The sequence below is a fragment of the Mycteria americana genome, chromosome 1 (assembly GCF_035582795.1).
Source record: "Mycteria americana isolate JAX WOST 10 ecotype Jacksonville Zoo and Gardens chromosome 1, USCA_MyAme_1.0, whole genome shotgun sequence".
Taxonomy (NCBI): domain Eukaryota; kingdom Metazoa; phylum Chordata; class Aves; order Ciconiiformes; family Ciconiidae; genus Mycteria; species Mycteria americana.
The window spans coordinates 221,770,030-221,793,033 of NC_134365.1; the positions used below are offsets into that span (position 1 = coordinate 221,770,030).

General features: G+C 67.0%; 1 protein-coding gene across 1 annotated transcript; it reads right to left on the reverse strand.

Moving 5' to 3' along the window:
- Nucleotides 1-1,060: 1,060 nt before the first annotated feature.
- Nucleotides 1,061-22,087, reverse strand: ARRB1 (arrestin beta 1). The gene is made up of 16 exons (XM_075491366.1): nucleotides 21,758-22,087; nucleotides 10,307-10,337; nucleotides 9,113-9,173; nucleotides 8,488-8,532; nucleotides 7,835-8,031; nucleotides 6,870-6,929; nucleotides 6,682-6,749; nucleotides 5,535-5,670; nucleotides 5,362-5,446; nucleotides 5,197-5,269; nucleotides 4,386-4,523; nucleotides 4,091-4,174; nucleotides 3,638-3,661; nucleotides 2,527-2,597; nucleotides 2,166-2,217; nucleotides 1,061-1,324 (listed from the first exon to the last, which is right to left on the reverse strand). The coding sequence occupies exons 1-16, from the start codon at nucleotides 21,775-21,777 to the stop codon at nucleotides 1,213-1,215; spliced, it is 1,257 nt and encodes a 418-aa protein (XP_075347481.1). The 5' UTR covers nucleotides 21,778-22,087; the 3' UTR covers nucleotides 1,061-1,212.
- Nucleotides 22,088-23,004: the final 917 nt, after the last annotated feature.

Below are 23,004 nucleotides of genomic sequence, written 5' to 3' on the forward strand. Positions count from 1 at the left end.
TGGTGGGAGACCCGAGACCACGGTGGGGGTCTGTGGGGTGGGATGGGTCCCCGGGCACCCAGCGAGGGACCCCCAGGACGGGCACCACCAAGCCAGGAGGCACAAGCATCTGGTGAAACACTCGGTTAGGGTGGTAAATGCTGTGTTCCCTTCCCCCCCGCCCCCCCCAAATAGGTGCTTGACCCCATGCAGGCACAGAGAGGGGGAAAACATCAACCAGGGGAGCTTTGCAGGTTGGGGGGGGGGCGTGGGGGGGGGCAAAGCGTCCCTGGTGTAACCCCTCTGGGAACAAGGCTGTTACACCATGACCCTGCTGTGCTGGGCAGAGGCGTCTGCAGCCTCTCCCAGAGCAAGCACCGTGCGGCTGATGGCACGGACCCCCGGGGGCTGCGCGTCCCCGCTGCCAGCCCCGTCCCTGCCTGCCGGCTCCGAGTCCGCTGGCCTTACCTGGCCGCGGCAACTCGCGGCTCTGGGCTGGCTTCCTCCAGGGAGGCTACATTGGTGTAAAAACCAATGCAGCCAAGGAACCGACCCCTGGGGTTGGCTGCTTTAGGAGGATTTGGGGGTAAGAGCAGGGGGAGCGATGCCCACCCGTCTTGCTGGCTCCAAACCCTGGTGCCGGGGAGCGGCTGGGCTCAGGTCTCGGGCAGGGTCCAAGGGTTAAAGCCAGGCTCGTGCATCCCGGGGAGGGGACACGTGCAGCAGGGCCCGGCCGGAGGGGACGGTGGGCGAAAGGAGGGGACATCCGAGGCGTACGGGCGCCCTTTCCCATGAGCAGGCTGCCTAGAAAAGACCCCCCCGCCCCGTTCTGCTGCACCCCCCTCCCCGTAGCAAACCGGTGTTGAGACTGGACGTATATAAAACGCGTAAAAGAGGCAGCTCATAGGAAAGGGCTCTGAGCGCAGGGGAGGGAAGGGGGCAGGGGGCTGGACGGGGAGGGGGGGGCTAAGGCGAGGGGTGCTGCGACCCCGCAGCCCCCCTCTGCCTCCAGCACCCCTCCGGCCGTGCCCTGCACGGGAAACAGCAGCTCTGGCAGCTGGATGAAGAGTGACAACACGGCACAGCTGGAAGGTTATAATTGCTGTCGCCATCGGGCGATCCATAGGCTCCCGGTACAGGTAGAAAACAAAATTAATAATTATACAAAAGAGAAGAAGCCTAATGCACGGGTGTTACTGGCGCACGCCGGCCCGGCGAGCTGGCGGGGCTCGCTTATCTGTCGTTGAGCTGCGGGGAGTTTGTCCGCTCCTCCTCGTCCTCCTTGTCGTCCTTCATGCCTTTGAGTCGCTGGCGGGCGAAGTCTTCAAATACGATGTCGTCGTCGCTAGCAGAGACACAAGGGAGAGGGGCTTTACGGGGGGACGGGGTGTGCGGCGAGCCTGCGGTTTGGGGGAACCCGCTGCAAGGCTGTCCCGGCTCGCACGGCGAAGGCAGGCGTGCTCCCACGTGCTCAACCTGCACCGTGATGTTTCAGCAGCTCAGGGGGCTCTTAAAACCCCATCCTTCAGCAAACAGCCTCGTTTTTCAAAGCTTTACCGATGCTTGCCCCCCGCAAAAGCCCCCAAATGGGTGGCTGCCTCGGTGCTTGCTCGAGGAGCAAGCTGAGCAGCCGGGGAGTGATGCGCAGCGGATGCAGCTCTGCGTCGGCAACCCGTGGCATCGCCGGGGCTGTCCGCACCGTTTGCTCTGCTCCTCGGGGACCGCAGCCCTTGCAGAGAGCGGCTGGGTTGGCGGAGCACTGCAAAAACCTCCCAAACCCGCTTATTCCAGCACGAACGCAGAGTTAGGGATCGACCCGGTCGGCGCGACGCAGCCGCGGCATTGCCAGCCCCAGGGCGCGCACCCCCATCCCCGGGGACACGGCGGGGACGCCCCCCCACCCCCCCCCCCGATGCACAATCCCGGCGGGCACTTTCTTACTGTGGTTTCTCCTGTTTTTTGGAAAGCCATGCAGGGAGATGGCGAGGGAGGAGAAAAGAGAGACGGGCACGGCATGCGTTACGGGTTACGTGCGAGGGTTAGTCATCGCGTGCCGATCCCACGGCACGGCACGGCAGGGGTTAGTGGGTTAGGGGGGTGCCATGCAGCCTCTGTAAACGCTTCGCGTTCCCGCACAGACCCCGGGGGAGGAGGTTGGTTTTTGGGGTTTTTTTTTTGTCTCTTACTTTGTGTCAAGCTCTATCAGATTTGTATCTATGGGCGCTTCGTTCTCTGGAACTGAAGAGAGGGAAGTATGGCACAGGGTTAGTCACTGCAGACACCGGGCTCATCACCGCCGTCCCACCGGGCGGGTGCGACCCCCCCCGGGGTTTGGCTGCACCGGGGTGACGGGGGAACCCCCATGGTTTTAAGCCCCCGGGATTTGCTGCCCTGCAAACAGGGCACCGCAGGCTCGACGGGAGCCAACATCTCCATCGGGCACCGCGCCGCCTCGGTGGCACGGACAGGAGAACAGGCTGACCCCTCTGCCCCCCACGCACCCCCCCACGGGGGGGGCTGCCCCACAGCGGGGGGCTGGACACTCACCGTCCCGGTGTGCCGGTTCCTCCTTGGGTTTGGGATGCATCAGCGTGAAGGGCAGCTCCACTGCGACGTCGCTGCAAGAGATGCCGGGGTAAAGCACGGGGCTGCCTGCACTCGGCAGGCAAAGCGGGGCAAATTTGGGGTGAGGGCAGAGCAGCATCACACGTTTCAGCTGCCGGGGAGACCACAAAGCCGGGCAAAAACCTGTAGCATCCTCCGCGTAGCGTCTTTACAGCTATCACGCTTCTCGCTTGAGCTTGACCCCGTGGTTTGGGATCAGCACAACCCCCCCCGCCTGCGGGGCCGGCAGCTGGGCCAGCCAGAGGGCACGAGGGAGGGGATCGGTGCGGCAAAAATCTGCCTTTTAGCAGCTTATCGGCATCTGGGGATCCAAATCCCCTGGGTTTAGGCTGCGTGCCGGCAGCGCCGTGTGAACGGCAGCGGGGTCTGGGCACCGCCGGTGCTGCGGGAGGGATGGAGGAGGTGCACCGAGCTTCCCAGTGCTCAGCGGGCACAGTGATGGCAGGGTGAGACGGCTCAAACGCGGCCCCGAGCTCCTTCGGGGACGGGTAGGACGGAGCTCTGCCTCTTCCACCCGCAAGCGTGTTGCAGCAGGGGGAAAAGCGTGGTGTGTGTGTGTCAGCTACAGCCCCAGCGTCCCCCGGGAACGGCGAGTGGGCACGGGCGGGTGTGGGGAGCCGCCGTCCCCGTGGGACCCCACGGGAGGGGAGCGGTGTGAGGATGGAGACCGGGAAAGCCCCGGAGACTCCGCTCCCCATGGCCGGAGATGCTCAGCCCCGAGGAGCCACCTCCGTGCTCTGCTCACCGCCCCCAGCAGCACCCGCGCGCCCTTCTCGCACCGGCCCCGCTGCTCCGGCACGGGGAGGGGATGCAGGACCCGGCCCCCACCGGCATCCCCAGCCCCACAACTCATCAGCCCCAGCATCTTGGCCCCGTCTCTGTGGGCTGCCTGGCTTTTGGCGTCGGGTTAGCCGGTGATCCCAACGGTGGTGGCATCCCGAGGACAAGCGTGGGGTCGGGGCAGCAGCAGAGGGGACCAAGGGGGGACGGAGGGGGTGTGACGGCCATTCGGGGGCAGCAGCGCGGGCGTTACCTGGAGGCGAGGTCTCCCAGCAGGCTGGCGTGGGTCAAAGGAGACAACACATTAGTGACCGCTGCCCAAGGACACGCGACCCCCCCAGCTTGTGTCCCCCCCATGCTGCTGAGTCCCAGGAGGGGTTTGGGGGGGTGACGGGCCCCGTCTGCGGCACAGGAGGGCTGCAAGCGGGGCCCCATCCCGCAAAAGGTGCTGAGGTGCTGCAGCACAGAGAAGGGGGGGAGTGGGGTGGTTGTACCAATTAATGACCCCCCCCCCGGCAATGGCCACGCTGGTGTCCCCAGAAAAGGCCACCTTGTCCAGAGCTGGGCTCTGCCACAGCTTCACCATCCTGTCCCCGGGGAACCACGCAGCATCCCGGGGGGGACGCGCCGAGGCCGGTCCCAAGCCCAGAGGAGAGCAAGGGAAGAGGCGGGGGGTGCAGCACGGGGGGGGGTCCCCAACACTCACCCTCCTCGGGACACCACCAGTTTCACCTTCACCTTGTAGGAGACGATAATGCCCAGGATCTCCTTGTTGGCTCCGTCTCTTAACCTGGAGGAAGGGGCAGGTGGGGATCAGCGAGGGGATGCCCATGGGGACCAGCCCCCCCGTTCTCTTGAAGGTCCCCCCACCGGGTCTCCTCCACCCCGAGCATCACCCCTGGAGCAGGAGCTGGATGCCCACCAGGGCTCAGTCCCCCCCCAAGCTCCCCCCACGCTGCCGGAGGGAGCGGGAGCCCCGGGGGTGGTCGAGGGGGGCTCACAGCGTGCTGGAGGCCAGGTTGGTGTCCTCGTGCTTGAGCTTGCCGTCCAGCGCCAGCCCCCGCTTCTCCCGGTTGTTGGCGAGGAAGGGGGTCAGGGTGTAGACTTTGCAGAACGTCGAGCTCGGGGCCACCATGTCACTAGGGACAACAGCCACCATCAGCCAGAGCCCTGTGGCACCCCTGCAGCTCTCCCTACATCTCCAACAACCCCATGGGCCACCCTGGACATCTCCATCCCAGCCCCAGCCTGGGGAACATCTCTGATGGACATCTCCATCCCAGGCCCAGCCTGGGGAACATCTCTGATGGACATCTCCATCCCAGGCCCAGCCTGGGGAACATCTCTGATGGACATCTCCATCCCAGCCCCAGCCTGGGGAACATCTCTGATGGACACCTCTATCCCAGGACCAGTGGAGGACATCTCTGTCCCATGCCCAGCCTAGAGGACATCTCCATCCCATGCCCAGCCTGGTGAACATCTCCATCCCCATTCCAGACCCAGCCCAGACATCTCCATCCCGCCCCAGCCTGGTGAACATCTCCATCCCAACTCCAGACCCAACGCAGCAGACATCTCTGTCCCTGCCCCAGCCTGGAGTTCATCTCCGGCCAGGAGGACACAGAGGGTGATGTCCCCAAGGGTGCCATTGAAAAAAGGGTCTCCATCTCCCCGCTCCTCCCACCAGGACCTGCTTGCTGAATGCAGCATCCCACTGCTTTGAAGGTGCCGCACTGTGGCAGGAGTCCTCCAAGGCTCCTCTGAGGTCCCTGGAGCCCCTCGCAATGTCCCCGAGCAGCCGGTACTCACTCAGCATCCTCCACAGCCACCGGGCACTTGTACTGGGCGGTGTTGAAGAGGCAGATGTCGGCGTACTGGCGCACTGGGGCAAGAGATGGAGAGATGGGGGTCAGGGAGGGCCCCCGCGGGGACGGACGGGGACGGCAGCCGGGGGGACAAAGCCATGCTCCTCACCTGAGATTTTGATCTTCTTCACCGTCTTGTTGGTGTTGTTGGTGACGTGGACGTTGACACTGATGGGCTCTCCGTGGTAGTAGATCTGCAGGGAGCAAAGGAGGGGGGGACGGTGAGGTCCCCATCCTCGCCGGGGTTGCCTCGCCAGTGTCCCCTCCCCGGTCCTCGCCCACCTCCTTGTCCAGGGACGCCTCGAGGTGCAGTGGTTTGTCCGACATGAGGAACTGCCGGGTGGTCTCTGCCATGGGCTGGGGGCCGGGTCGCTCTGGTGCATACTGGACCTTACGGATCACCAAGCGCACCGAGTTCCTGGGGGGAGACAGCGAGAGGAGAACCCAGGCGTCCGGCTGCCTGCAGGCAGCTCTGCCCGCGGGCTGCCCTCTTTCTTGGCCCGTTTTGGGCTCAAATCCCTCTTTTCTTCTGGTCTGCTGGGTCAGGAGAAGGATGGCGTAGGAGGTCCCGAGCTGGATGCCCAGCTCGCCGGGACTGCGAGGGGGCAGCCCCATGGCCATGCCAGGCTGCCTGCGTGGCCCCACACCATGGGAGGGTTGGGCTCCTTGCCTGCAGCACAGTGGTAGATGTCTCCATCCCAACCCCCAGACCATCGCTCACCCAGCCCTACCCTGGAAAGCATCTTCATCCCAGCTCCATCCCGGGGAACACCTCTGTCCTGGAGAGCATCTCCATCCCAACCCCAGCTTGGAGGACATCTCTGACCCAGCTCCGCCCCAGTGAACATCATCATCCCAACTCCAGCCCCATCCTAGGTAATATCTCTCCCAGCCCCAGCCTGGAGGACATCTCCATCCCAGGCCCAGCCTGGAGGACACCTCCATCCCAACTCCAGACCCAGCCCAGACATCTCCATCCCAGGCCCAGCCTGGAGGACACCTCCATCCCAACTCCAGACCCAGCCCAGACGTCTCTGTCCCTGCCCCAGCCTGGAGTTCATCTCCATCCCAGCCCCAGCCTGGAGGACATCATCGTCCCAACTCCAGCCCCATCCTAGGTAACATCTATCCCAGCCCCAGCCTGGAGGACATTCTTCATCCCAGACCCAACCTGGAGTTCATCTCCATTCCAGCCCCAGCCTGGAGGACATTCTTCATCCCAGACCCAACCTGGAGTTCATCTCCATTCCAGCCCCATCCTGGAGGACACCTGCATCCCAACCCCACCCTGGAGGACACCTCCATCCCATCCCCATCTCACCCACCGGTAGCAAAACAGGGTGCCCCTTCCCCGCTGCCGGGTTCCAGCCCCTGCCAGCACCCCGAGGATGCTGCTCCCACCCGGGCTGGATGGATCCTCTCCACTCACCTCTTGTGGATTTTCTCCTCCAGGTTCTCCGCACAGAAAGCTTTGACCTCGTAGTCCACACCGCAGGCCTGGAAACCAGGAGAGGGCAGAGAAGGAGGCAGAGAAACCCCTTCGCACCCCCGCAAGAGGTGACCCCAACCAACGGCCGGTCACCACCGCCCGGTGACACAAGGACGGGTGGACCTTACCTTCCCCGTGTCCTCCGGGCCCGGCTGCAGCGTGACGGAGCAAGGCAGGTTGGGGGGGATCTGACGGGAAAAGCGGGGTTAGGAGCGGGGCCGGGACCCCCATCCCCGCGTCGGCATTTTGCCCCGGAGACCCCACGGCATCGCCCGCTCGGCTGCGGGGCCGGTGCTGCATCCCCTCCCGGTGCTGCCCCGGCTTTTCCCGCTGCTGCCAGCATTTCCCCTTCCTGCCCGCGGCGGGGGGGGGACAGCCAGGAAGGATTTCATCATTTTCCTGATTGCATTTCCTAATTGCATGGTGCCCTTTTCCTTCTGGCCGTATTTCAACCCACGTCCTGCCCTGCATCCGTCCCGGGCAGCGGCTCAGCCTCCTCAGACCCAAACCCCAAAGGGTTACCAAAAATACACGCTCTGGGGGGGGGGGGTTTTTTGGTTAATCTGGGGGATTTGGAGGAATTAAGATTGTTTTGCAGAGGGTCAGGGCCGTTTGCGAGCCTGTGGGGCTCAAGCCTGGAAAATGCCACCAGGTCCCCAGTGGCTCCGGGGACGGGGCGGCCGCCAATCGCCAAAGCTGCGACGGGGAAATTGGGGGGTGCGGGTGCACGAAGGGGGGGGTCTACCCCCACCCCGTTCCCCGAGGGAGCCGCCTACGCTCTACTTCGCTTTGGGGGAGCACCCCAGGTTGGTGTCACTGCCCCGGCCATGCCCCCAGGTTGGACCCCCTGTGCCAACGTGCACCCCGTGCCTCAGTTTCCCCACCGGTGGCTGCTTTTTGCTGCCAAGTTTTAAGATCCACTGCATTTTCCCTAAGGTCCAGCTGCGTTCGCATCATGGGTGGCAGCGTCTCACCCCCAGCCATGACCTTACGGGGCCAGAGGGGACCTCAGTGTCCCCGGGGGGGGGGGACACCGTCCCCTCCAGCAGCAAGGGAAGAGCACCCAGGAGCATGGCCACCCACTGCCACCTACCTCGAAGGTGAAGGGGTAGGCGTGCTCGCCCAGCTTCTTGATCAGCCGCTCCTGCAGCCGCGTCAGGGGCTTCTTCTCCTCGGGGACCGGGGGGAAGGCCTGGGCGTTGGCCACGAAGAGGTCCTTACGGAAGGTCAGCCCCAGCACGTCCAGGTCCTCGCGGCCGTAGCGGAAGGCGCAGGTCAACGTCACGAAGACTGGGGAGGGCGGCAAGGGGTGGACGTTGGTGGCAGGGTGTGGTGGCATCACGGTACGGTGGCATCACGGCAGGGGGACATCGTGGGATGGGTGGTATCGTGGCGTGGTGGCATTGCAGCACGGTGGCATCGCAGTTGTGGTGGCATCACGGCGTGATGGCATCGTGGCATGGTGGCATCATGGCTCATCCCGGTCCCACCAGCACCGGGAAGCGGTGGTGGCCCCCAGGAGGTGCCATGGTGGGGAGACGGGGATGCAGCCCGGGGACCAGCCAGATGCGCCTTGGGGTGGCCACCGCAGGACCCCCATCCCCTGCAGGACAGGGGACCCACCGCGGGGACAGGGGGCTGGAAAACGTCACCCGAGGGCCCCGAAATGCCAACGCCGGGGCCGTCCCCTGCGGCGGTGCCACCTCCATGGCCCCAGGAGGGAGGGACCCGGCAGGGAGCCGTTACCTTTTCTCTCCTTCAGGTACTCGGGATCCACCAGCACCACTCCATCTGCAAGGGGACACGGCAGGCTCAGGGGACACCGGCAGGGACGGGGGGGGGACACCGGCAGGGGCGGGGCGGGGGACATGCACCCGTCGCACACAGGGGACGAGCAAAGACATGGGGGGGGGGGGGCCACGCCGGGGACCCCGGGAGCCCCACGGTGCCCAGCTCCTCATGCGCAACCAGCCACACGGCTGCCACTCTCAGTATTTTTATTTTTTTTTTTCAATTTATACATATTTTTAAAGCCTTCTCGCTGCAGGATGAGAGAGAGGGGGGGATTCGGGCTGTGCCTCCCAGGGTCATTAATCCACGGAAGCTGCAGGCATCTTAAATGAGTAATAAAACGCGAATATTATTCAAAACGGGCTTTTTTCCGACGCCTCTGGCAGGGGAGCGTCTCCAGCGGCTGTCCCTGAGGCGTGCAGCCAGTGCCAGCGGGTAGGGACGTCCCTGGGGAATCTCCCGGGGGGGCCCTGCTCCCCAAAACCTTCCCTCCCACTCACGCAGGCTCAAGCGAGCCCAGCCCGCCCCGGCGCGTTCCCCCCACCCAAACGGAGCTCCCCCCCCGCCGGCCCCCACGTACCCACGGGGTCCACCACGTCGATGTGATCCACGAAGTCCCTCTTCCCCAGGTAGACGGTGAGCTGCGGGGGGGGGGGGGGTCAGGGGTGCCCAGAGCAGCCCCCCGGGCTCCTGCAGCCGGATCCGTGCCGGCAGAGCTCCGGGGGTGCCCTGAGGTCCCCCTGTCTGGTCACCACCCCCTGGGGTCCATCACCCCCATGGTCACCACATGCCACCCTGTCCCTGCGGCACCCAAAAGCCAGCCCCCCACCCCCACCCCCCCCCGCCCCAAGCCCTGGCTGCAGGCAAAGCCTGGAACCCCTTCAGACGTCCCCAGACCTGGTGACATCTGGAGACACTTGGCATCTGGGGACATTTGGGTCAAGGTCAAGCCTCAGCTGCCACGGGCTTGTCCCCGTGGGTCTTGCCGGTGGGGCAGGGCTGAGCCCCACAGCATCACGTTCCCGGCTTTTTCCTGACGGGGAAACTGAGGCACGGGGCACAGGCGCGTCACCCAAGGGTCAGCAGCCGCATCCTCCCCCGGCAGCGCTGGGCACGACGGAGAGGAACACCAGCTCCGAGCTGGGAGCGAGCCCTGGTGCCGGCGCACGTTGCCACGGGCTCGGACGGTCCCTGGCTGGCCAGCCCGGCGTCTCTGGCACCGAATCCGATTTTGCGTCCCGCCACGCGGCCCCGGCAATCCCAACCGGATCCCGGCTGGGGCTGGTTAGCTCCCCACCCCAGCCTCATCCCATCGGATGACTGAATAAATAAGCCTTTCCCTCCAGCGCAGGGCAGGCAGGGGCAGGCAGGGGCAGGCAGGGGCAGGCAGCAGCAGGCAGCGTGACTCACTGCCCCGGGGAGCTGCCGGGCAGGGGGTTACGCTGCCAGACCCTTGCTGGGGGCTGCCTGCACCCCGACACCCATCTCCTCAACCCCATGGGGAGGCTGCAGGCAGCTCCGCCACTGACTGAACCCCCTGACCTTGGGCGAGCCCCCCCCCCCCCAACCCTGCCGTGCCTCAGTTTCCCTTCCTGCTGGCGTGGCGGGATGCTCGGGCAGCAAGCGGCTTGCCGGGGCATCTTTGGGGTCTGGGTACGTGCCCGTCCCCCGCCCTGGCCGTGCTCGCAGGATTTGGCAGGGGGTCACCCCCGGAAGCACCAGCTCTCCCCACTTCCCCCCCATCTCCCCGGGGAACCGCCGGCCTCCCGCTTACCTTCCCGTTGGGACTGGCTTTCTTAAACACCCTGCAAAAGAGCAAAGGGGGCGGGGCGGGGGGGGGGGGGTTAGCGGTTGGGGCACCCATGGGTGCTGCGGGACACGTTTGCGTCACGCCAGGCCGGCACCGGGCAGGGGATGGTACCTGACCCCATGCGGCACGGGACCCACGATGCCCGGCCCCATACAGCGTTGTGGGGCACAGAGTGACGGGGCCTGACCCTATATACCATGACCCTATATAGCATGACCCTATATACCATAAGGGGGCACAGACAGCCTATTCCCGGCCCCCTATGGCACGGGGGAGCCTGGACGTTCCGTCCCTGCCCTATATACCACAAGGCAGCGGCCAGCCCCGGCCCCGTGCCTCAGTTTACCACCCGGGTGGGGCGTCGGGGCTGGGAGGGGACCGGCGCAGAGGCAGGGCCAGACGCCTTCCCGCAGTGCGGTTACGCCGGGGAGGGGTTTGGCCCCTTGCCTGCAGCAGGCAGGGAGTCCGGCAGCGTCCTGCCTCGGGGGCCTCGTCCTTGGGGGGGTCCCTGCACGGGTCTGCCCCGAGCGGGGCGGGACGGGACGGGATGGGACGGGACGGGACGGGACGGGATGGGACGGGACGGCTCTGCTGCCGGGCGAGGGGCCGGGGAGGTGCAATGCAAGGGGCCGTGCAAAGGTCCTGGCATGCAAGGGGCTGTGCAAGGGCCCTGCTGTGCAAGGTGCTATGCAAAGGTCCTGGCGTGCAAGGGGCCGTGCAAAGGTCCTGGCATGCAAGGGGCTGTGCAAGGGCCCTGCCGTGCAAGGGGCCGTGCAAAGGTCCTGTCGTGCAAGGGGCTGTGCAAGGGCCCTGCCGTGCAAGGGGCCATGCAAAGGTCCTGTCGTGCAAGGGGCCGTGCAAAGGCCCTGCTGCGCAAGGTGCTGTGCAAGGGCCCTGCTGTGCAAGGTGCCGTGCAAAGGTCCTGTCGTGCAAGGTGCTGTGCAAGGGCCCTGCTGTGCAAGGTGCCGTGCAAAGGCCCTGCCATGCACGATGCCATGCAAAGGCCCTGCCGTGCAAGGTGCCGTGCAAAGGCCCTGCCGTGCAAGGTGCTGTGCAAGGTACGATGCAAGGTGCTGCACAAAGCCCCTGCCATGCAAAGTGCAGTGCAAGGTGCCATGCAAAGGCCCTGCCATGCAAAGTGCTCTGCAAGGAGCAGTGCAAGGTGCTGCACAAAGTCCCTGCCGTGCAAAGTGCAATGGGAGGTGCCGTGCGAAGGCCCTGCCGTGCAACGAGCAGTGCAAGGAGCAGTGCAGGGAGCAGTGCAAGGTGCCGTGCAAAGGCCCTGCCGTGCAAGGTGCTGTGCAAGGGCCCTGCTGTGCAAGGTGCCGTGCAAAGGTCCTGTCGTGCAAGGGGCCGTGCAAAGGCCCTGCTGCGCAAGGTGCTGTGCAAGGGCCCTGCTGTGCAAGGTGCCGTGCAAAGGTCCTGTCGTGCAAGGTGCTGTGCAAGGGCCCTGCTGTGCAAGGTGCCGTGCAAAGGCCCTGCCATGCACGATGCCATGCAAAGGCCCTGCCGTGCAAGGTGCCGTGCAAAGGCCCTGCCGTGCAAGGTGCTGTGCAAGGTACGATGCAAGGTGCTGCACAAAGCCCCTGCCATGCAAAGTGCAGTGCAAGGTGCCATGCAAAGGCCCTGCCATGCAAAGTGCTCTGCAAGGAGCAGTGCAAGGTGCTGCACAAAGTCCCTGCCGTGCAAAGTGCAATGGGAGGTGCCGTGCGAAGGCCCTGCCGTGCAACGAGCAGTGCAAGGAGCAGTGCAGGGAGCAGTGCAAGGTGCCGTGCAAAGGCCCTGCCGTGCAAGGTGCTGTGCAAGGGCCCTGCTGTGCAAGGTGCCGTGCAAAGGTCCTGTCGTGCAAGGGGCCGTGCAAAGGCCCTGCTGCGCAAGGTGCTGTGCAAGGGCCCTGCTGTGCAAGGTGCCGTGCAAAGGTCCTGTCGTGCAAGGTGCTGTGCAAGGGCCCTGCTGTGCAAGGTGCCGTGCAAAGGCCCTGCCATGCACGATGCCATGCAAAGGCCCTGCCGTGCAAGGTGCCGTGCAAAGGCCCTGCCGTGCAAGGTGCTGTGCAAGGTACGATGCAAGGTGCTGCACAAAGCCCCTGCCATGCAAAGTGCAGTGCAAGGTGCCATGCAAAGGCCCTGCCATGCAAAGTGCTCTGCAAGGAGCAGTGCAAGGTGCTGCACAAAGTCCCTGCCGTGCAAAGTGCAATGGGAGGTGCCGTGCGAAGGCCCTGCCGTGCAACGAGCAGTGCAAGGAGCAGTGCAGGGAGCAGTGCAAGGTGCCGTGCAAAGGCCCTGCTGTGCAAGAAGCCATGCAAGGGGCCGTGCAAGGTGCTGTGCAAAGGCCCTGCCGTGCAAGGGGCCGTGCAAGGGGCCGTGCAAAGGCCTGGCTGTGTGAAGCCAGGCTTTCTGCAAGCCGGGGCACAGCATGGCAGAGGGGCAGTGCCCAGCAAGCGGTACAGCCCCCCACTCACAGCACCCCGGCACGCAGAGGTGCTCAGCCCCCCCCCCCCCCCCGGGAGATGGGTGCCGTCTCTCCGGCCCCGGCCGAGCGGTGCGGGGAAGGGTCCCTGGGGGGACAAGCACCCGCCAGCGCAGCCCCCCTGGGTGCCAGGATCCGGCCGACCCTCGGCATCCTGATGACCAAGCAGCCGCAGCCGCTGCCAGCACCCTGCTCCGGAAAACAGAGGCGTTGGGAAGCCAGCACAGCACGTCGCACGGGGACGGCGCCCAGATACCACCGTGATGGGCAGCAGCCCGAAGCCTGCAAGCAGCAGAGCTGCATCCCAGCACCCAGCCGCCTTCCAGCACCTTCCTCCCAGTTTATGGCTTTAATTTGTTTCTAATTACTTGAAAGTGAATTAAAAATAAGTTTTGTACCGCGCACACGGATATTAAAAAGGGGGGTTGGGGCATCACGGCACGGTGGCTCCCCCAGGGACGGGGACGAGCCCTGCGGTGGCCCGGGGAGCTGGCAGCAGCGTGGGACCACGGGGACGTGTCACCCAGGACGGGGGCACCCCGAGGGACGAACCCCCACCCCAAGTTTGCACCTGCCATGGCTGTGGGGCGACGGTCCCCACCGTCACCTCTGTCCCACGGGACGCGGAGCGCACGGATGGATCCCAAAGCCACCGGAGAGGCACGGAGAGACCGGGGTGCTGCTGTCCCCGGGGCTTTCCATCCATCCTCCACCCCGGGGGATGCCCTGCACCGCAGGAGCAGCCCCCAGGCACCCCCCCAAAATCCCTCTGCAAGACCCCACGGAGCCGCGGGGGAAGGACGTGGGTCCAACGTCGCAAGCGCTGGGAAAGCCGGAGCATCCCCGCTCTGCCCGCTTGCAGGCAGGGAGAAGCCAGCATCCCCAGCCTGCCGGCTGCAGGCAGGGAAAGGGCAGGCCGCCTGATTTCGGAGGCTGTTCAGAGCCTGCCCTGGCACGAAGCCACCCGTAATGGGTTCTCCTCGGATAATCCCTCCTCGCCTTTAAATTCCATTAAAGCCATCCGGGAAGATTAGCGACGTCGGTTCGGGCTGGGAAAAAACAATTCCCAGGGCAGCTGCTCAGCTCTGCCAAAATACCAGGGGCTCCTCCAGGCGCTGCCGGGATGGACGCTCGCCCCACGGCCAAGGAGAGCTGCCGGCATCCCCCTGCCTGCGTTTGCCTGCACCCCACCGAGGGGCAGGCAGGGAAAGCGGCAGCCGGCGGGTTTGCTGGGCGCAAGCAGGGAAGGAAAACAAGAGCGGTGCCGGTTGGGGCTAGGTCAAACACACGGGTGCCCTGCGTGCCAGGGCGACCGTCACCCCTGAGCCTGGGTGCTGGGGTGACCCCCGCCCCCATCCCTGCGTGCCAGGGTGACCCTCACCGCCGTGCCCGCGTGTTGACCCGTGCAGGAGGGACAGCAGTGCCAGGAGCGCTCCCGAGTTGCCAGCAAGCCCCGGCACCAACCTCACTAGCCCGGCACAGCGCCGGCGCTCGGCACGGCACAGCCCTGGGCTACCGGGGACGTTCGTTCCCCCTGCTGCCATCGTGCCCGGTGGCACCGTCACCCAGAAGGCATCGCCCCCAGGTCCCCGGGGACCGGAGCACCCAGCCGGGCACTGCTCAGCTCTGCGGTGCCTGCAGCCAGCCGATGCGGCCCGCACGGGCAGGAGGAAGCAGCGTCGCTCCTTCGGGGAGCAAATGTCCACCATTCCTGAAATCCCAGGGAGATTTTGGGAGGCAGCTGGGATTCCCGGGGCTGGAGTCCCTCTCCCCAGCCCCGACGGGGAAGGGGCTCAGCGCGGAGGAGATTTCCTCTGCCGGAGACCCAAGAACTGGGAAAAGGGGGGGAAAAGGGGATTGCTGAAATTCAGCATTCCCTCCGAGCGAAAATGCCTGGTTCTGCCGGGAAAGGGCCCTTCCTTCATCTGCTCCCAGCCCAGCCGCCGCCTCCGGCAGCAGCTCCCACGCCGGGGAAGCCCGGGCAGGCGGAGGAGGAGGGCAGGGGGCTGGGCAGGGGGCTGAGCCGGGGCTGGAGGAGAGGGCTGGATGCTGAGCTGCTCCGGCAAACCCCTGGCATCCCCCCCCCAGAGGCGGGAGGACGCTTTTACGCTGCGCATCAACCCCCTTGCCTTGTCGTGCCTCAGTTTCCCCGCGTCCCCTGCCTTCGCGCGCCTACAGGAAGACCGGGGGGGGGTTACCGCCTGGAGCGGGGCACGGCCCTCGACTCGGGGAAAGCGGAGAGCGCAGGGACACCCCCGCACGGAAAAACCAGCGAGAACAGGAGGTCAGGTCCCCCGTGCCAATGCGGCGGCTTCGCCCCCGCGCAGGCTGTGGGCAGGGCCCGTGGTGGGGAGGGGCAGCACGAGTGTCCCTGCCTGTCCCTGCCTGTGTCCCTGCCTGTGTCCCAACAACCCTGCGTCCCTGTGTCTCTGTGTCCCCGCACCCCTGCATCCCCATATCCCTGTGTCTCTGGATCCCCAGTCCCTGCATCCCCGCATCCCTGTGCCCCTGCGTCCCCACATCTCTGCAGCCCCCGCATCCCTGTGTCCCTGCATCCTTGCGTCCCTGTGTCCCCACATCCCTGCATCCCTGTGTCCCCACATCTCTGCATCCCTGTGTCCCCACATCTCTGCGTCCCTGTGTCCCCACATCCCTGCATCCCTGTGTCCCCACATCTCTGCGTCCCTGTGTCCCCACATCCCTGCATCCCTGTCCCCACATCCCTGCATCCCCACATCTCTGCGTCCCTGTGTCCCCACATCCCTGCATCCCTGTGTCCCCACATCCCTGCGTCCCTGCCTCCCCACATCTCTGCATGCCCTGCGTCCCTGTGTCCCTGCATCCTTGCGTCCCTGTGTCCCCACATTCCCGCATCCCTGTGTCCTCACACCTGTGTCCCCACATCCCTGCGTCCCCGCATCCCCCTGTCCCTGCATCCTTGCATCCCCGTGTCCCCACATCCCTGTGTCCCCGCATCCCTGTGTCCCTGCATCCTTGCGTCCCTGTGTCCCCACATCCCCGTGTCCCCACATCTCTGCGTCCCTGTGTCCCTGCATCCCTGAATCCCTGCATCCCTGCTTCCCTGTGGCCCTGCATCACCGTGTCCCCACATCTCTGCATCCCTATGTCCCCACATCCCCGTGTCCCCACACCTCTGCATCCCGGTGTCCCCGCATCCCCATGTCCCTGCATCCTTGCGTCCCCCTGTGTCCCCACACCTCTGCATCCCGGTGTCCCTGCATCCCACCCCCTCGAGAGCCGCAGAGCCCAGCATGGCCTGGCCGAGCTCCGGCCGGGCAGCGCAGCAGGATCCGGCCCAGCCCTCAGGCTGCCGCCGAGGGGGTGGAGGGGCCGGGGGGGCCGGGGGGAGCCGGCCCACGCTCGTATTCCCTTGACCCCAGATGAGCCCCGGGAGACGGCAGGGGCTGTTGATAAACCCTCTGCCGGGCACATAAACACTGGGGACAACCCCGCCGGCTGTCCCAAAGCCACCGGGAATGCCGGGAACACTGGGAACATCCCGCCGGCCCCTCCCGGGCGGCCTCGCCTTGGGATGGGGCGAGGGGGTTGAGTTTTCCCAGCCGAGATGGGAGAGCTTTTCCACGGGCGGGATGCTCGGCACGAGGGTTTGCCGGCACCGCGGTCCCCGGCGTGCGGGGCGAGGGCCGGATCCTGCGCCGGCGCGAGCAAAGCCGGCGTTAACGGGAACGCTGCTGCGATTAAATAAACGGGGAGGGGGAATAAAGGGCCTGGGCTCATCAGGGAAGGGCGGCAGCGCCGTTACTCGGCGTTTCCCCTTCCCCACAATTAATTAAGTAATTGTTTTGTAAGGCCAAGGGGCGATCAGAGCACCCAGTCTCGAGAGCCAGGGATGGAGGGGGCGATGCCGTCCTCCTGCGAGCCCGGAGCAATTAACAGGGGGATTTTTCTGGGTAATTAATGAGGCGTTACATTAAAGCAGCATGGGGAGCATCCTCTGCCAGCCTGTCACCCCCCTGTCACCCCACATCCCCGCCTCGGGGACCCGCACCCAAGGGAGACCCCGGAGAGTGCTCGCGCCGGGGTCAGCGCGGGGAGGTTTCGGCGTGCCGGATCCTGACCCCGAGCCGTACCGGGAAGCCCTGGGAAACGCGGCCAAAGGATGGGGGCTCGGCTGGTCCCGCTGCCGGGACCCCCCCAGGGAGGCTGCGGGGGGGAGCAGCGATGCCTCCCGCCTGGCCCTCGTCACACAAACGAACCCGCTAATGAACCCCGGCGAAGACGAGATCGATGGCGGGCGCCGCAGCATCGCCGAGCAGGAAACAATTACTCACCGCTCCTCCCCGGCACCGCTGGCACCCGCCCGCCCTGGCCCCACGCTGGGGGCAGGAACCCCGTGCTATGGGGCAGGAGCCTGGGGCGGCCCCACGCCGTGGGTGCAGGAGCCCTGCACAGCCCCATGCCATGGGTGGGTGTGAGCCCAGGGTGGCCCCACACTATGGGTGCAGAAGCCTGGAGGGGTCCCATGCGACGGGTGCAGGAGCCCCACAGAGCCCCACGCTATGGGCGCAGGAGCCCTGCACAGCCCCACATTATGGGTGCAGGAGCCCCACAGAGCCCAAGACTCGCATGGGCCCACGCTATGGGTGCAGGAGCCCAGGCTGGCCCCACACTATGGGTGCAGGAGCCCCACAGAGCCCCACACTATGGGTGCAGAAGCCCCACAGAGCCCCACACTATGGGTGCAGGAGCCCCACAGAGCCCAAGACTCGCATGGGCCCACACTATGGGTGCAGGAGCCCCACAGAGCCCCATGCTATGGGTGCAGGAGCCCCACAGAGCCCAAGACTCGCATGGGCCCGTGCTATGGGTGCAGGAGCCCAGGCTGGCCCCACACTATGGGTGCAGAAGCCCCACAGAGCCCCACACTATGGGTGCAGGAGCCCCACAGAGCCCAAGACTCGCATGGGCCCACGCTATGGGTGCAGGAGCCCCACAGAGCCCGAGACTCGCACGGGCCCATGCTATGGGTGCAGGAGCCCAGGCTGGCCCCACACTATGAGTGCAGGAGCCCCACAGAGCCCCACACTATGGGTGCAGGAGCCCCACAGAGCCCCACACTATGAGTGCAGGAGCCCCACAGAGCCCCACACTATGGGTGCAGGAGCCCCACAGAGCCCCACGCTATGGGCGCGGGAGCCCCGCACAGCCCCACACCGTGGGTTGCAGGAGCCTGGGCTGCCCCCCAGAAAGACCTCCACGGATGCACACCCCAACGGCCAGCTCCGTCCGAAAGCACCCACGGGAGCAGGGAAGGGGGGCACGCGGGGACAGGGTGGCCTCTGGCTTTTCAGCAGCTGCTCGCTCCATGCCGGGGGGACCCTCGCCCGCTGCCGGATCCGGAGGGAGGGAAGGAGGAAGCGCGGAGCCTTCCCTCCCCCCCCCCCAGCCCTTCCTGGTGTCGAAACGCTGGAGATAGGAGGCAGGAAGCCGTGGCCGCCGCTGCCCATCGGTGATTTCCAAGCCCAGGGGCCCCACGCCATGGGCCGGCAGCCCCGGTGCCCCCCGAGCCCCCCGGCACGCTGCCGCGAGGCCGGATCTTTCTCTCCTGCCCACCCTGCCCTCTCCCTGCCATTGATCCGGTACCTTAATGAGCTCGTTAGGCACACGTCCGGGGTTAACGATCGCTTTATTTGGTGGCCGATAATTGAGTGGGGTCCGTTTGATCTCCGTTGGGAAGATTTACGAGGGTTTGACTCCCCTGGGCATCGGAGCAGGGTCTGACGGCAACGCCATCGATTGCCTTTGAACTTGGGGCGGAGGAGCTGGGGTTTTCACGGGCTCTCACGCTAATGGGGCCAGCGGGCAGATCTAATTAGCCAGCGTCACGTTAGAAGGGACCTCCGGGGATAACGGAGCCGCCAGCAACCACATCACACGCTCCGGCGCAACCCCACGGCAGCGGCCGGTGGCTCTGCGCCAGCCGTGCCGGGACGAGCCCGGAGCACCGTGCCAGCCGAAACCAAAGCAAGAGCAACCCGCGGGCCCAACGCCGCGTCCCACGTCCCCGCCGCATCCCCGCGTCCCCGCTGCGTCCCCGCATCCCCTGCCAGGCTCGGCGGCAGCGTCCCCCGGCCGGGTCGGAGCTTCGCCGGCTTCCTTGGCAAGGAAACGCCTTGGCTGTGGGATCCGGGATGTGTCTGGATCCTGCTGTTATTACCAGAGTTTGTTCTCCAAACAACGTGCAGGAAGCAGGAGTCTCCCCTCCCGGGCCACCTTCCAGAGCTCCTTCTCTTCCCCAGCGGAGATCCCTGTCCCGCTCCCGGCCCCTACGGCTTCATCCGGGGGGATGCGCAGGATGCCGGGACTGCAAAGCACCCCAGGGGACCGCTCAGCCCCGGCACGGTTTGATGCTGCAAGAGGGGCAGGATCGAACCGCGGGGCCAGGGGAAGGGGTGCGGAGGGGTTGCTCGGTGCCAGCCGAGGTGGGCTCTGCCGCACCGGGACCACCGCGGCACTTCCCCAGCTCCAGCTCCAGCCTTGTCTCCGCTGACCGCTGGGAAACCACCCTCCGCTGTGGCTCAAACCACAGGCCACCGGCCGAGCATCTTGGGCCACCGGGTGCCCATGGGGCTGCAGTCGCTCTGGCTGGGTGCTGGGTGGGAGGAGCTGGAGGGGGGGGGGGGATGAGTGTTTTTGGAGAAGCTGCAAATAATTAGGCGACATGTTTGGCGGCGGCCGGGGCCGGCTCGGCCCCCGGCAGTGCCAGCAGCCACAAACTCGCCGCCTGTTTACTCCACCGAGCCGCTTCCTCCGGCTCTTCCCACCGCAGGGCTTTGAAGGGGGCTCAGCAGGAGGCTGGGAACGACGGCACGATGACGCACGGAGCCGCACCGGCCGAGCCCCGGAGCACCCCACCAAACCCGGGGATGGCTCCTGCACCCCGTGCTCGGGCTTCGCCTGCACCCTGGACGTGAACCTCACCCTGCGTGGAGCACCCGGGGCCACGCCGGGAGCGGGGTGACCCCAAACCTCACGGCACCGAGGCCAGTCGCCCACAGACATGGAGTGCTGGGACCCCCAAGAAAAGTGGGGTGGCCCCACGCTGGCACTGGAGGAATCAGCAGAAATGATGCTTTTGGGGCATCCGACGGTAAATCAGCTCCCGCAGCCAAACCCCCCGACCCCTCTCCGGTGGCTTCGGGATGAATCCAAGTGGATTTGGGGCCAGAGCTCCGAATCGGAGGGGAAAGGGAGACGCTGGGGAGATATGTCAGCCTAATTCCCCCCTCCCCGGCTCCCTCCGTACGCGCTGCGTGGGCAGGGAGATCAGCTCATGCCTCTCCTGCCTGCACGCCTGCCCGCGGTCGCTGCCAGCCTATGGGAACGCCGCTCGCCCGCACTCCCCCGGGCACCCGAAAATCTCCGGGGGGCCAAACCGGCTGCATCCCGGGGATTGCACCCAGGGGCAGGGAACCCAATGGGTGCTCCAGCCCCAGCCCTGCTGCTCTGAAAGCGGGGCTCCCCCCCGGCCCCCCGACTCTGGGGGGGCTGCTCGCCTGCTCTGGGGGTGCAACACGCCGGTTCTCAAGAATTAGGAATGCTGAGCCGAGGGGATGCCGATGCCGTCGGCCACGGCCGAGGCAGCACCACCCGGGAAGCCTATCCGGCAGCGACGGCCCCCCCAGTGCTGGGGGGTGAGTGGGAGCCCCCAAGTCCCATCCTGCCACCCCAAAATGCTGCAGCGTTTCTGGAAGGTTCTGCCAAAGCAGGGCCGGACCTTCCCCGTCCTCCTCTCCTGCCATGGGGCACGGCGGTGGCATCGGCTGCACCGGAGCTCCCTGGTCCTGACGCCCAGGGGCCATGGGGGGGACCAAGGGAAGGGCAATGCCACCCCCCCCGCCTGCCCACCGGTGTCGGGGGCCAAGCAGGAGCACCCCTAAGTACCTGGCCCTAAATAATTAATGATGGGGAGGCCCAGAGGACCGCGGTGACGGGTAGCACCGAGCTGAGGCGTTAACCCCTTGGCCACCCCCCCGCGACAGCTAGAGCCGGCCAGGGAGGGGGTGTCACCTGTGACACCCCCAGACCCTCCCCAGACCCCCGACGCATGGGCTGGCGGGGGTCACCGGGCTCTCCCATGGGGTCCCGAAATCCCAAAAGCCCTTTCCCAGGGTGGGCACTTCCGCGGGTCCGTGCATTCGCCGCAACCCTCTTTGCCGTGCCCTGCACCCCGGGAAATGAAGGGTCCCCGTCGGCAGGGGGGTCCGCAAAGGATGACAGCCATCGCGGCGGCTCCCCCCGGGACCGAGGCGTCGCGTGCCGTCATGGTCCCCGCGCCTCCAGGCCTGGCACGTGCTCCCTAACACCCCCTGAATGCCGGTGGGGGTCCAGGGCCCGGCTCCCCGGCATCGCTCCAGGCTCCCACCAGAACCACGAGTGGGAAGAGCTGGGGTGACACCCCCCCCCCCCCCCCCCCAAACCATCCAGGCTCCAAATCAATCAGGAAGAGAGCAGCAACACCTCTGAGCACTGTCCTCGGACCCATGGCGGGGCTAGGGTGCAGGCAGGGGTGTGGGCAGGGGCGCAGGCAGGGGTGTGGGACCTGCTCCCCAAGCCTCCGGGTCCCCACGTCCCCCTGCACCCCGCCGGCCTCAAGCCACCGGCCCTCGGCCGGGATGCAGACGCTGGCTGCCGCCTCGCACCCCAGCAGCGAGGGGACCCCGGTGGGGACCCAGGGGACCCCCCCCCCCCGGCTCAGCGGTGCCCAGACGTTACGGCTGAGCCCGGCTCTCGGGGCCGGCGGGCAGCCCCGGCGGGGCTCGGTGCAGGCAGCCGGGGAGCAGGCAGCAGGCAGGCAGCGCCGACACGGGCAGCGGACGCATTCCGGGATCCCCCCCCCTCCTTCCTCCGCCATGCCGGGGGCTGCCACCCCGGGGTGCCCCGCTCCCCCCCCACCCCACTCACCGGGTGCCTTTGTCTCCCATGGCCCCGCCGATCCTCCGGGCAGCTCAACCGGGAAGCGCCGACCGGGCTTGGAAAATTACTGGCTGGATGGTGGAGGGGAGAGGCGGCGGCGGGGCTCGGAACGGCTCGGAACGGCTCGGAACGGTTCGAAACGGTTCGGAACGGCTCGAAACGGTTCGGAACGGTTCGGAACGGTTCGCAACGGCTCGGCCCGGCCCGGCTCGGCTCCGGTGCGGGCGCTGCCGAGCGCAGCCCCGCGGCGCTGCCGCTGCCGCTGCCGCCGCCGCCGCCGCCTCCGCCCGCCCCCGAGCGGCGCGGCCACGGGGGGGGGGGGGGGGGGGGGAGACGGGGGGGAGACACGGCACGCGCGGGGCCACACGCGCGGGGGGGGCGGGGGGGACACGACACGACACGGGTGGGGGGACACACTCACACGGGCGCGCGCGCACGCGGGGACAGAGGGGGAGGTGCGCGCCCCCCCTCCCCCCCCCGTGCGTGTGCACACTCACAGGGAAGTGTAACCCCCCCCGCCCCCCCGCGTGCAGGGGGGCACACGCGCAGAGGGAGGGGCCTTGCACACCCACGCGCGCCCGTGCACGCGCACGCCCGCCCCCAGCGGGAGGCGCGCGCCCGTGCACGCGCGGGCGCGCGCTCACACACACGCACGCGCGCAGCCCCAACCCCTTTGTGCAGGTACACACCTGCACGTGCGCACCCCCCCCCCCCGCGTGCACACCCCCCTCGCGTGCACACACCCCCCACGTGCAAACACCCCCCCCAGCCCCTGCGTGCAGGCACCCACCCACGGGCGCACCCCCACGCCTGTGCACGCTCACACCCCCCGGGGCACACTCACGCACCCCCCCCCCCGCACCGCTGAGCTCTGGGGTGCGGTCCCACTTCCCCCGTGGGGTCCCACCTCCCCCGTGGAGGTCCCAGCCCCTCCGGGGGGTCCCCCCTCCCCCGTGGGGGTCCCGCCCCCTCCCAGGGGTCCCACTTCCCCCGTGGGGTCCCACCTCCCCCGTGGAGGTCCCAGCCCCTCCGGGGGGTCCCCTCTCCCCCGTGGGGTCCCACCCCCTCCCAGGGGTCCCACCCCCTCCGTGGGGGTCCCACCCCCTCTGTGGGGTCCCCCCTCCCCCGTGGGGGTCCCACCCCCTCCCAGGGGTCCCACTTCCCCCGTGGGGGTCCCACCACCTCCCAGGGGTCCCACCTCCCTCGTGGGGTCCCACCTCCCCCGTGGGGTCCCA